We start from the raw sequence: 14,449 nt of genomic DNA on the forward strand, positions 1-14,449 counted from the left end.
CATGCCAGATCATGAGCACATGCATACACCATTTCTCTTTCACACACACATATTCAAGCACACACATGCATTATGCAAATGGTCGTGTAGACAAGTCGTCTCCATGCTCACCTCCCTGAAGCAGTAGGAAGTGTCTCATTAAAAAGCAGCCCAACAAAAGGCCTCCCAGCCAGACTCTTTTAAATGTTACTTTCAGGTGGCGGTCAAAAAACATTGCCTAGGAAACCACAGAAATGTCAGCGCACACAGCATGCCATGCGGTAGCGTGTGGCCGTCAGCTTGTGCAAGCCTGGCAGCTTGAGACAGACTGGGACACGATACCTTCACATAGTACTGGGAACAGTCACTGTCCCCAACCCCCATACACACACACACACACATACCATTTCCACAAACACCATTTCCACATCAGCAGGCAGGAGCACACCAATACAATATCTTCATTCTCTCATGAAAAAAAGAAAACAAATTACAATTCTGCCTGACAGCGGCAGAACTCAGGGAGGCCAATGAAATCTAGCTGTTCCCTCACGACTCGCTTGCATAATGCGATGCCAGCAATAGCAGCTGTCACACATGGAACGCACATCACTGTCACGCAACATTTCCAACATCAAGTCATAGGGACCGGTTTCTTTATCTCACTACGAATGCATCTAATATTTGTGTCTCTATGCAAGACAAAAAGCTATTGCCTGTGTGAGGAAGTCCATGCGAGATTCTCTAAAGATATTTAGAACTGTATATGTACTGATGTCCTGCTTAAAGTGAAAGACGGTGGAGATAAACATAGCCTGTGTCTTGTTTGTGCTATTTTGGCCCCTCAGGTGGTTCGCGTGGCGTAGGCTTCATTCGCTTTGATAAGAGAATAGAGGCTGAGGAGGCCATCAAGGGCCTGAATGGACAGAAGCCCTCCGGAGCAGCTGAGCCCATCACAGTGAAATTTGCCAACAACCCGAGCCAAAAGACAAGCCAGGCCCTGCTCTCGCAGCTCTACCAGTCCCCCAACCGCCGCTATCCTGGGCCCCTGCACCACCAAGCCCAGAGGTTCAGGTAAAGCCAGCCAGCCAGGCTGCAGACCAGCAACTTCTTCACTAAAGCTATCAATCTGCTATAATTCTACTGCATGCTGTCTTTAGAGTCTTATTAAGCAAGTGAGTAATATACAACACTAAATTGGTGGTTGCTCTGTTACTAAGACGATATGAGACTGGAAACCATTTACACTGTTGCTTAACCATAGTGATGGAAAAAATGCACACGTTCCAATTTTAATTGCATAAATAAAAAGCAGTCATAGATTAGGTTAACCCTAACCCTCATGGTTTTATTTTTGTCTTAAAAAACAGAATCCTCTGTAAAGAAAATACACAAATTTATAAGTGTAATTTTCCCATTCCAGAAGATGGTTTTTGTTCATCAGTACATTATGGCCACAGATTTTATTTCAAGCGTGACACTAGGTGACCAAGACCCTTTCTGTTTGAAAAATAAAAGAGAGATTGAACATGAAAAAGTAGTGAAGAGCTTGTAATAAATGACAGTGGTCCTTCATAATGTCTCCATGAAGATTCTGTGTTTATCACACCATGCTCTCTCTCCTCCATTTCACCAGTCCCCATTAATAACTGTATATAGCTGGATAAATTACGCACTTTCACTTATTATCAATGTTATAAACTCAGTTGAAATTAGTGGTGCCGTGTTAACGTCTATCTCAAAAACAAAAAAATCACTCATTTAAAGAAAAGCCATTTATTTATTTGTACTACACTCGCCTGTTGTTTTGCCATTTAAGGACCCAGGATCACGTGTTAGCACAAACGTGTCATGCTTGCTAATTACCGCTGTACAGTAATGCCAGTGACAGTAATCAGTAATTAATCCCTCTTACATTGCAAACCATTATAACTGAATAGATATGAAAATGATGTCTTACATTTGCATTAATTACATAGCCACACAAAGGTTCCATTGTGTTGTCTTTGTTTGGAGATACACTGTGAAACTAGGCTCAGATAGGCTTGCAAATGTCTCGTACACAGACGCCTGCTCGTGCACCTCCAATTAACTCATTTACCAATAGTGCAACCTGACTAGCTAATTATGCTGGCTTGAAAAAGCCAACTTCTCCTTATTATGATTTATTAGGATTGAAAATGCCAATATAGTTCTATGTTGCCTTAGTAGAGGCAATTTCTTGTTCTTCTAATTATTATTATTATTATTATTATTATTATTATTATTATTATACATTTTTATTTGTATACATTTCTAAATTAATCCCCTCAGCTTTCAAGCTTATAACCACCAAACATATCTCCCATGTTTACCCAAATCTCCAAAAGTGTAATGGCCTCCACATATTACTCTGCATCATTCCACGCCTCCCTACCAGTGCTCATACCCTTCAATTTTCACTGCTTTTCTGTTCTTCCATTCATTTGGTGTTACCCTGCATTTTTTATCCTTCTTTCCTCCTATTGACTTCTATATATTTTCCAAACTCCTCCAATTATTTCACTTTTTGCCACTATACCATCATATACTGCTTCATGGCATGTCAGTCAGCTCACATTAAGAGACGTCTTGTACTCTCTCTCTCTCTCTCTCTCTCTCTCTCTCTCTCTCTCTGTGTCCTGCTCTTCTGATCTCCTTCAACATTAAACGCAACTTTATGTAACTTCTGATTTACTATAGAAGTCACTCATACTTTCAATACACTGCCACCCAGCTGCCCATACAGCCCAGTCCTCCCTCCTCTTTTAGTCATTCTGTCATCCCCTCTTCCTCCCACGCTTTTCCATTTCAACTAAATGCCATCACATTTGTTACGCTATTTATGGCTATGTAACCTAACATACATTAATATGACATTTGAAACACACTCTAAATGACTTTTAGCTTCACCCTTTCTTCTCAGTGACTTCCTTTCATTATCCCTAATGACCATGCATTACTTTTTATCATTCTACCTGTGCAAGATTCACTCCTCATGTTCCCTCTATGACTAGTTACAGAGACTTTTAAAAGTGTAAAACAGCTTTCCATAAATTTGACTTTTTCAAGCCAAATTGAAATTTGTAATTGATTAGCTGGTCTCTTACTAACAGCCCACACTGAAAGGCTGCATTTAGTATCGTTATTGAACAGTTTTTGCGAATTTGTGATAGTAGGAAGATCAGTGTGGCTACGTTCACATAGTTGAGGTGGTACGTGGCCACCTTAGTGTTTTTTCCAGCATCAACACAAAAGTCTGATCTTTTAAAATCAGATTTGAGTTACTTTCATAGGTGGTCCTAGATCAGATTTATAGCTGATAGGCAGTTATCTGAGCGTAATCAGAATGGGATTTTATTTGAACAATTGGATGCACATACATATACCGTTTTTGTCATTAACCATATCAGATCCATTTTAACAGTAGCAAACATGAAATAATGGGGGATAAATAGTAAAATAATCATTGAAGACCCAATAAAGTAGCTTAATTGTTTGATATATAACAATATCATATATTGTTTGATAAACCTGTCATCAAACAGTGACAAAATATGATGCTGTTACAAATATAACATATTTTCACTGATTGTGGCACAAGTGGACGATAAGCCTTAATTTGCTGATTTTGAAATTGCGTGCATATGGGTCATTTGAGAACAGAGGCATGTTTACACTGATGACACAAATACAGGTGTGAAAGATCGGCTCTAAATTGTAGAGTTAGACATTTAATGTGAACTTTATCTATATGGCTACATGGTGTGTGTGTATATATGTAAGAAAGAGTTTGAATTGTGGGAAAGCGTTAATTAGCCCAGTCGGCCATCTTGAAGAGGCTTAATAGGGACATAAGACAGGGGCAGGCCTCGTGAGGGATGGAGGTCGAAAAGTGGCCAAACAGACGGGAACCCAAAATGAGAGTGACTGATGGGGATGAGATTCTAATGCATCAGCCCAGCAGGTCACCAGGGCTAATGAACTGAATAGAGAGAGAGAGAAAGAGAGGACTAGAGAGTGAGAGAGAGAGAGAAACAGAGAGAGAGAAACACCTTGATTTAATATCCTATTATGTCCTGCCTCAAACTTCATTCAAATGTCATATTAAATTACTGAACTTTCCCCTTGCACTAAAAGGTGTAAACCTCTGGAGACAATGTCATTCATACCGCCAGCATATCATCTCTACATGAGCCTGAACATGTCATGAATTTATTCTTTGATAGTTAATTTGATGTTAATAAATTTCCTTTGTGTCATAGCTTCAAATCCGTTTTCAATCATCTGTCACAAATACGAACCATTACAATGACAGACCTCAGCATAGCCGGTAATACACTGGTCACTCAGCTGCAGGTAAAATTGTGGATTTCAACAACAAAAATGTGAGATAAATTACTTAATTTCTAATTAACTTTAGAAGTCAGCTTGTTTTATTTTGAAAAAAATCAGATTAGTCTTTGATTGTTTTTTCATTAGCAAGATAAAGAAAAATTTTCATTAGCAGGTAAAGAAAAATTCTATTATACCAAGCAAATATATGTTAAAGCATTTTAGACAGCTATTAATGCTCAGGTCATAACAACACTAGACTCTTAGCCTTAGGCTATGTTAGCTGTGTCTCTAGGTCTGACAGGCTTCAGGTGGGCCTTCCAAATTAGAGTTAGTGCCTGATTCTTGGCTAGCATAGTGGTTGACTCTGCAACATGCCTGATGGGGCTGAACAGTGTAATGGGCCATTGCTGGATGGGCATCTTCTTCAGTGAGTCAGGGCTTTAGCATTAGTTCCACTGGGTGAGTAGACCATCTGCCTTGCATTAACATCAGAACCCTCCTTCTCTTCACAGGCTGGACAATTTGCTTAATATGGCCTATGGCGTTAAGAGGTAATTAAACTTCACCGAATGCCAGATGTCCATGTTGAAAAAATGATTTCTTTTTCATTTGATTCTTCATTTTCTGAAGTCACTTGCATCTGATTCTGTTCAAGGTTTTTCCCTGTCTCTTAAGTTTGATTTTAACTTGATTCTGCTTGATTTCAAACCACCAACCACTCTAGTCTTTACAAATATCCAAATTACCTTTCATAATTTTAGTGAAGAGTATGCATTGTTTGATTCTGATGACTGCAGAATTTTGAGTTTTTGGTATTTTCTGTGTTTTACTATGTGTAACTTGTATTGAGCTGTGGTTGCCACAGGATTCAGGGTCTCGAGCCCAAACTCCGCCGAGCTTAGTATCTTTATAGTTACAGCAATGCAATTTACCACTATTCCAAACTCCTGTAAGCCCTGTTGCAGTAATATAGGCAGCTCTAAATCCCTCAGATGGCTTATAGGTATAACTGTTTGCTTGTTCCTCTTATTTGTACAGCAGTTCTACAGATCAGGTATCTGTAAAGTTTTCTGCAAGCTAAAAAGCTGCTTTGGAAGTAAATCAAAGACAAAAATGCTAAAGCATTTAAAGGTGTTGGTCAGTGAGTCTCATTAAATGTTTCCTGTCATTTTGATATAAATGCTTACCCCGGCACCTTTAACGTTCTGTCCTATTTTTGGATGGAGAGGGTAAGAGTGAGGCGGAGGGGGGTGAGAGTTCTCCTGGATCCCTGCAGGAAACAAGTGTTTCACTGCAGCTAGCACAACCTCTGATCACCTGGGTTTTGCTCATGTACAGTTTTGCTCCTTTTGTGCTTATGATTTATTTAATATTTCAGCATTTCCTCAACAAAATGAATGTGTTGTGATGGAGGATATTGCCTGAAAGTGACTGCAACATAAAATTCTCTTTTTCTGTGTCAGTAGCATATGTGTTTTTTTTTTCACCCATCACTGATAAAGGACCAGGATATGCTCTCCATAAAGTACTCTCACTTACTTTATAAAACCAACAATGGCTGCCTCTTTAACATACAGAACACAGATTATAGCAGTGAGAGGTTCACTTGTTTCTACCCTTAACGTCTTTGTAGCTAATTTGTTCAGCATATTCAGACACTTGTGGGGGGAAGGGAAAAAAATGCAATAATTACAAAAGCCACAAGGTGAATCAGACAAACCGATACAATAAAATAATATATGCAAACAAGGCAGAGAGTATTTGAAGTGACAGCCCATCTTTCAAAACAGAGAGACAAAGCATGCAGATTATTTACTCAGAATGTGATTAGCTGTCAAAGTGGTGGAGACAGCTGTGCAGAAATCACACAATCCTGTTTTCTTCTCGAGGGAGCGCAGGGCTGAAGGAGATGCTTTGCTTTTCATGGAGCGCATGGCGGGAGGTAATTAACAAAGGAATCCAAGCTTGTGGAAGTGAGCAGCAGCAGGTGAAGGTGGACAGTATGGGATGGTCAGTCACTCGTTGCTATGCAACTCCTTGTCCAACAGTTCGATGTAGTAGATAGAACAGAGCGCGCTCGGCCCTGCCGGAGCAGACAGGAGCCTCCTCCACACTCGTGTTAAGCTGGGCTGGCCCTCACACACTTGTTCTGAAGATGACTGGCATCCAAATTACCATGCAGCCTGTTTTTTGTCCTCCCCACCTTTTCTTCTCTGAGATGAGTAATGGCACTGGATTCATTATTTACACAGAAACACGCCGTAATTGAAGTTATGAGATGGTTGCTTGTCAGGGAACTTAAGCAAGCTGATGCGCTATTATACGCCTTGTTTGCATAATGAGACATGGCCGGCGCGACACAAAAGGGAGAAGAAGCAGGCGTATCGACTTTGCTGGGGCACGGCAGCTAAAGCACAGATGAAATATCTGAGTAATTCCTGGCAAAACAAGAAGCAGGGAATTGGCTGGCCCTGCAGTCTGCACAACGTTATCGATCACAGTCATACATTGCGGAGCTGCCGGGGGTGTGGGTGGAATACACTCTGTTCCCAACGCCAGGCACCTAGAAAGCATTGCTTGCATTTTCCACCCGCTGACTGCTGCTTTCGATCTCCCACCCCCAACATGCACACGCGCACACACACACACACACACACACATAGCCTTCTACTCGCTACGCGCAAAGGTTTCGGCAGAGCCATCTGATCTGCAGCAAAGCGGAAATCTCAATTAAAGTACCCCCAATAATGCCTATAGTCATTCCTGGAGAGGTGGCATATGAAATAAATCTTTTATCCAATTTACCTTTTATTTAAAGTGGAAATTTCTTTTAAGCGGAAAGGCAATTAAGTGAAGTCAACTGAGCATTCAAATCTCTGTATCAAGAGAAAGAAAAGGGGCAGAAAAAGAAAGATTACAAGAGGAATGAGAACAGATTTACTCAGTTGCATTCCAACTCTCCAATGAATTTGGGAGGTATTAATGTGATGAGTTCCTGCAATTTGGGCTCTCCAATAGAGCCACTCAGGAAGGCAGTGAAAGAAAGGAGCTTGTATCTGTATGAATGGTATTTTTTATATGGCCCTCCCACAGTCTAGAGTACAGCCTTTTCAGACTACATACAAAAGCTCCTTCCTTTCAGTATGAAACAGATATTGAATCTCTAAATCATCTTAAATCAGGAGCAATAGATTCAAAGATGCTAACATAACAGAGGGGCAGCTTGTAGAGTTAATGTGGTGTTCTAATGTACCAGTGATGCGCAGCCTTGTGTGTTAAACCTGGTGCAAAAAGCTAAGGTCTCTCAGCCAGCTCTTTCCAATCATGCTTGCTTCCACAATGCAAAAACTTTTTTTTCTAATACATAGCTCTCACTCCTATTGTCTCTCTCTTTCTCTCTTTCTTTCTCTCTCTCTCTTTTCATCTGTGTCATTTTCAGGTTCTCTCCCATCACCATAGACAGCATGACCAGTCTAGTAGGGATGAACATTCCCGGGCACACCGGCACTGGCTGGTGCATCTTCGTCTACAACCTGTCTCCAGACTCAGACGAAAGTGTGCTGTGGCAGCTGTTTGGGCCGTTCGGTGCCGTCAACAATGTCAAGGTGATCCGAGACTTCAACACCAACAAGTGCAAAGGATTCGGCTTCGTCACCATGACGAACTACGACGAGGCGGCTATGGCTATCGCAAGTCTGAACGGGTACCGGCTGGGCGACCGCGTGCTGCAGGTCTCCTTCAAGACCAACAAGACCCACAAGTCCTGAGCTCCCTCCCCACTGTCGTGTAGCCCCGTCAAACACACCACTACTAACACCCACCTCAGCCCACACAGCTAGTCTACAACAGACAGGAACACAACCAATCCACCAACTAAACAGGACTGGATATGGCTTATAATATAACTTTGGACCTATAAGCCAATGTTGCCTAAGTATTACGAAATTGAAAATGGAAAATATTAATGATTTGGAAGACCTGTAAATGGTACAGGCATTCTGTTGTATATCCTTTCGGTTCTAGTGGTTGTTCCTTTGATTTCTCCTCTCTGTAAACAGTAGCAAAACCAGACCGCCCTTATTTGAAAGAAGAGAATGCCTTTCTTCTGATTGTACTCTCTTGATTCAGGTTTTCCTTTTGTTCTCTTTTAAATCCGGATCCACTGTCGTTAGTATAACACCTCCCTGGGAAGAGACTGGGAGGGGGCTCTTTTTAACAAATCGGTGATCATTCATTCATTTGTTTTGGTGTATATTATTAAATCCCCCAAGTAAATTAACAGGGATGACACCATCCCTTTTCTCTAACGGAAAAGAAATTTCTAACATTGTTTTGTTTTGTACTGCAAACAGAACACGTCTTTCCTCACGAGGGATTGGGAGATAGGGAGAGGGAAGGGATGGGTTTGCACTCCTGTTGACAAAAACAACACACACACACACACTGTTGCCAAAGAGAAGATCTCTTTGCTTGAAAATGTGTTTAGAAAAAAAAATTTAAAAATAAAGAGAAAGAAGATCTATTTTTATAAATAATGATTAAAATAATAATTATTGAAGAATTTTTACAAGAATCTGGATTTGAAAAAAAGAGAAAAATATTTTGACTGGCTAATTAGGGGTTGGGGGAGGGGTCAGGTGCCACCTTGTCTTGTTCGTTCTGCCGTGGTACTTTTTAGGATCAAAGGTTGTTTGTTTTTCGGGGAGAACCAGATTGGCAATGGTTTTGTAGACGGATGGTTTTATCAAGGATTGCAAATTCAGGCAGGTAATTTTTCATAGCACGTAATTGTTCAACAGCGATCCCCTGTAGGCGAGGGATAGGGTCTTCCCAGGCCTGAGGCATCCTCACAGTCAAGAGCCCAAAGTAAGGCCACACATTGTCCACTCATTTTCTTTCCATCATCAGTCTTTGGGATATCAGTAATACATGCACACACTTCTCCATTTAGAAAACATACATTCTTATGGTTCTTTTTGCTCTGAGTTCGAAATATTGCATTCGAGACGTAATTCCTTTAGCGATCAACTGTAGGTGCTATATTACATGGGTCACATATCTTAAATATCCAAGTTTGTTGTTCTGTGTGCTATTTAGAGAACAAAAAAGAAACTTCAATGTTGGCATTAAATTGAGCTGCTGTTTTCGGTTTGTTTACTTCAATTGCTGGCCCCCATCTGGTTCACAACACTGATGCCAGATGAGCAAATCTGGGCCTTGTAAGAATCACTTAACAAGTTTTCTTTGGCTTGCTGACATATAGGTTACTTGCTGAGTGTACAGCGTTTGTCAAAATTAAATGATAATTAGCTAGTTTTGTTAGTCTAGTATTTGTTTCCTCAAAGGATCTATTACAAATGTGTCTTTCTTTGTTGTGTACAAATAGATGATATATAGTCTACATTTGTTTTACAATATCTATATCTATCTGAGTTGTCACTGTTTTTTGTTTGAGCTTGTCTTTTTTCATATGAAAACTTTATGAAGTGATGGTTCAGTTACTTAGAAAACTCGTGAGGAATCCTGTTTAATATGTTGTCATGTCGCTTGTGGAAAAAAAAGAAAAATTGGACTCATTTTTTTTCGTTTACCGCCGCGGCAAAAGAAACCTAAAAAAAAATAGCTTCTTGGAAATATGTATTTATTTATTGATTGATTGTTTTATTGATTACATTATTTATTTATCTTGATTATTTATTTATTTATTTGTTTGTTGTTATGTTGTCTGTGTTTTTGTGTGATTCTGGTACAGGGAGGGGGTGTTTCTGAGCTAAAGGGAACAAACGACTAGGGGAGATGCTCTTCCATTAGTCCTGTGCACTGAGAAATTTTAGTACGTTTGTGCTTTGTACCAATATATCAAAATTACAATATAAAAAAGTTTAAAAGTCAAAAACTAAAAAAATGTCAAGAGGGTGAGGCTCTTCCCTTATTACTAGAAACAGTTACTCGCTATGCATAACCTAGTCAATAGTTAAATTTGCTATTGCTTTTTTCTTGTCTTGTTAAACATAAATCTTTAAATCTTTTTCAATAAAGTTTAGTCTTAATAGAATGTTATAACAGTTGTTCTGGTTCAATATAACCTGTGATAAGTTTGTGTAGTTTTAAAAGCCGCTTCCCGCCCTCCCTCCACACACTACCGTTGCTTTGTGATCCAACTTTATGCAAAAATGTGGGTCTTAAACATAGTTTCTCATGGATTTGTATGGCATCCAATGTTTTAGGCTTAGCCGCCTTGATTTGATTAATTATATGGTATGTCAGTTGTTTGAGTATTATTCATTGCATTGGACCAATCAGTGGAGATTAATGTAATTTAACCTTGATTTAAACTAATTCCACCATTTGCATATGACATCACAACTCCAAAAAAAAAAAAAAAACATTGACGCTGATTGTACTGGTTGAAGTGAAATAGCTATAAGAAGATGATATTTGATAGATGACACCCATTATATATTTTCTAAGATATAGTCTATTTTGAGAGGTAAATTTAGTGAACGGCTCTTTGAGAGTGCAGCATCAGCTCATGTTGAGATAGAACTTCTTTGAATGTTAGAGAACTTTAGCTATTTAGAAGCATTCGTACACAATTTATCATTCATCCATTTGTTCAGAAATCAATCCATCCTCTGCTCCATGTGCTGAGCGGTAGCACAGACCTCCTCAGACCCCACCGCAGGTGGGAGGTTAAATTATGCAACGACCCCGGTAGAATGTTGTTCTGATGTATGAACTAATTTCCTACGTCACTTCCTCCTCTTTGCTCATGGCATCACCCTCCATTAGTCTGTGTATAACTGGGATCGAGTGAGTGAGTGTGTGTGTGTATGTGTGTGTGTGAGTGTGTGTGTGTGTGTGTGCGTGTATACACGTATGTATGTGGGGTGGGGGGGGTGAGGATGTTTGGAACATGGGGCCATGCCTCTGTGGTATGTGCCCAAATCGCTGTGGCTCACTTTCTCCCCCCGTAGCGCCTTATAGTGGCAGCCTGCCAATAGGAAACCAACAGCCAGTAGTGTAGGAGGGAAGGCCAAGTGAGGAACAAGGCTCTTGTCATTTTTCATTTTCTCCTGAAGATGTGTTTGTTTACTATCTGAGAATCTATAAATCTTTAAAGACAAAAAAGATTAAAAAAAATGTTCACTGGACCAAGCTGGTCTCTCCTATTTATGTTATTACTTAACTATCAATTATTGATTATTGTTATTATGATTACTATTATTCTTATTATTCTTATTATTAATCAAATTACTGCGATGAATGACTTCATGTTATCCTTGCTAGTTTAGGTCATTTCTGAAACTGGAAAACAAAATATGGAAAAAAAAATCTTGCTGTAAATGTTTTTTTCTTTTTCATAAACTGTTGTGTTTGAATTATTTGTACTTTTGAATGTTGGGACAATAAAATGAGGTGTTGAAAGCTGTGTGGTCTTATCTGCTGTTTAAAGCACACTTATTTGAAATCTTTTGTTCAGGTTTCCTTTTGCACATTACTTGAGTGACTATTAAATTTTCCTTAAATTTCACAGACAGACTCAGAGACCCAGACCTTTTAGGTATTCATGGAAGATGTGCTCTACCTGCAACCCCAGCGGAACTAAATGTCACTTGAGCTATTGCTTTAGATATGAATTTGATGATTTATCCAAATGAGTATAAATGCCATGGTTGCCAAGGTCAAAATCAAAGGCACAGAAATATCTAGTGCATTATTACATTAATACACTTTCCTTAGTCAATAATACATCACAGTCAGTTTGAGAATTTGAGAGAAGTGTGTGAGCATAGTGCCCCCTGTATATCTTCTAGAGAATTATTAAAACCATACACTCTTCAAATGCCAAAGCCTTTTTACTAAATATGTACAACCTTCTAAACCTGCTACCCATCTCAGCTTAGTGCAATATCAACATATAATAAAACAGTCAGCTAATTAATAACAGCAAGATACTAATTAACAGTGATAAGCTATATTAAGCAGTTATGAGAAACTAAATGATACTTGCGGTGGCTGAAGTTGTTTGCTCAGTGTGTGATCTGTGCAGCAGGTGAGAAGGGAATGAAGGAGAGGACAATGAGGGAGATAAGTGGTCTGATAAAGTCCTTCAGCCTGTCCAAGCCTCTCCACACTGTTAGAGACTTAATGAGGTGAAAGTCTCATGAAAAGAGATGTGACAATATGAGTCACTTGGCACCCCCTCCCTCTTCGTAGCACAGATGTTAGAGTGTTAATGCAACAACCAAGCAAATGGCAAAATATCTACCACATTTTCAGCTTGACAGACGTCTTAAGGCGGTGCACATATACAATAACAATAAGGCAGGTTTCCATTCTGTAATGCTTTGCTCATAATTTCTTCCCAAACAGACATCTTAATCCCCCCCCCCCCCACCCCCACCCCCCAACCCCCCCAAAAAAAATCTCCTTATCTCTCTTCTGCTACAGGCACAAAACACGTGCAAGCTGAGAAACAGTAGCGCTCCTTTGAGCTGAGATTTCTGGTTATAAATATGCACCTTAAACCATAGTTTATAGTAAGGAGATGCATCAATACCAAATACTAGTATCAGGTATTGGTCCTGATAAAAAGCATTAAAGCATTTAAACAGTATCTTTAATACAGAGCTTGAAGTGAGCATGCAGAAAAAACAGTTGTGTAAAAGAGAACTGAGAACATGCTTGCCAGCGTATACACATTGCTCACAAGTCAAGGTGCAATTCATACTAATGCCATAACATCTTAAACATAAAACTCAGCATAAGGAGTTCATTGCCAGCGGCACATGGCAGCAACCAAAGCAGTAGCAAGCGCTGGCTAGGCGAGACAAAACATCTACAGACAATGCTAGGTGAGTCAAAATAACAGCTGTTACACTGTATAGTGTTTTTGACAGTAAGCCGTTGTTTTTGATGCTGGATGTAATAAAACAATAAAACATACATACAGGTATACGGAAGCACTGAAACAAAACCCACTCTTCTATACTGCACCCCTACTTGATCCAAGCTAACTAATATAGCTAGCTAATGCACTTCATTTAAAATTAGCTAACAATATAAAGAATGATATTTATTATGTCCAGCTGTAGGGAAAAAACTTTAGGGGCAATGGTGATTCCCTCAAAAGGGAACCCACTCTCTTCTGGGTGACACTCGATAGTGGGATTATAAATCATTACAAGGCAAAGTGTGCAGTGTGTTAAAAGCATGTTCAGTATGAGCAGATTGTGAATAGGAGTCATAGGATGAGCACAGGATAGTATGATTACAGCAGCAGTTATTAAAAGGTCTACAGTATTCAGGTGAGATTATCTACAAGGGATATTCTTGGGAATAAAATTGTTTTTGGGAAGTGCAAACCTTTAGTGTTGGATACCATCCACAGCAGCAGAAGGTGAGTCACAAGTGCAAAAAGCTCCAAACAGAAATAGAGCATCAGGATGAATCAGGCAGATCCGGAGGGCAAGTGAAGCCACAGGATCTGGCACCAGCATCACATCAGGCAGCAGGAGTGTACAGAGGAGTGATTAATGCTGGATGTCATGTTTTATTGTTTTATTGTCCACAGATCTTCTTGTAATGTTCTCTTTGCCATTCTGAAGGTTAAAATTATGCCAGTCTGCACTGAATTCTCTGAAAACAAACAAAAAGTCTGCATTTCTTCATAACCAACTAGCTAACACTCTGATTATTGTCAGTCATTATGAGATAGACCTACAGAGATGCTTTACATCCTTTGAAATATTTCAAAGGTCTTGTTAAACTGTCAAAGACTGATCAATAATTAGTTGAACAGGTGACTCTGTTACTCTATTGACTGCAGGAGAGTTGGAAAATGTCAATAACTTCTATCAATATCCCTTGTTCAATCACCTAAACTATAAAACTGAGAATGTTTTCTGGCCTTATTAGTCAGAGTCTAGTCAAAACATATAATACACACTTCATAAAAGGATACAGAAATGAACAGGGCCTTTTTTTTTCCACATTTAACAAGGTGCAGCTTTGTATGCCCCTAAACCCTGCCACATGTGGCCCTATAATACACAATCTGTCTCAGACCATGCTGGGAGCTGTTGAAGAAGGACTCTCTAAAGGACTGATG

At 39.5% G+C, this 14,449-nt stretch overlaps 1 protein-coding gene across 9 annotated transcripts in view; it reads left to right on the plus strand.

The window, feature by feature from the left end:
- The window catches only part of elavl4 (ELAV like neuron-specific RNA binding protein 4), a 69,511-nt gene extending 57,748 nt beyond the window's left edge, over nt 1-11,763 (plus strand). For 8 of the 9 annotated variants that reach the window (XM_026922752.3, XM_053235973.1, XM_053235977.1 and 5 more), the window contains 3 exons: nt 828-1,053; nt 4,848-4,886; nt 7,775-10,725. In XM_026922752.3, coding sequence (XP_026778553.1) covers nt 828-1,053; nt 4,848-4,886; nt 7,775-8,102 — 593 coding nt within the window. In that variant the 3' untranslated portion in view covers nt 8,103-10,725. Of the gene's footprint in view, nt 1-827; nt 1,054-4,847; nt 4,887-7,774 lie in introns of all 9 variants that reach the window. The other variant, XM_026922768.3, reaches the window with a different exon arrangement.
- Nucleotides 11,764-14,449: the final 2,686 nt, after the last annotated feature.

Source organism: Pangasianodon hypophthalmus, chromosome 8 (genome assembly GCF_027358585.1).
Source record: "Pangasianodon hypophthalmus isolate fPanHyp1 chromosome 8, fPanHyp1.pri, whole genome shotgun sequence".
Lineage (NCBI taxonomy): Eukaryota > Metazoa > Chordata > Actinopteri > Siluriformes > Pangasiidae > Pangasianodon > Pangasianodon hypophthalmus.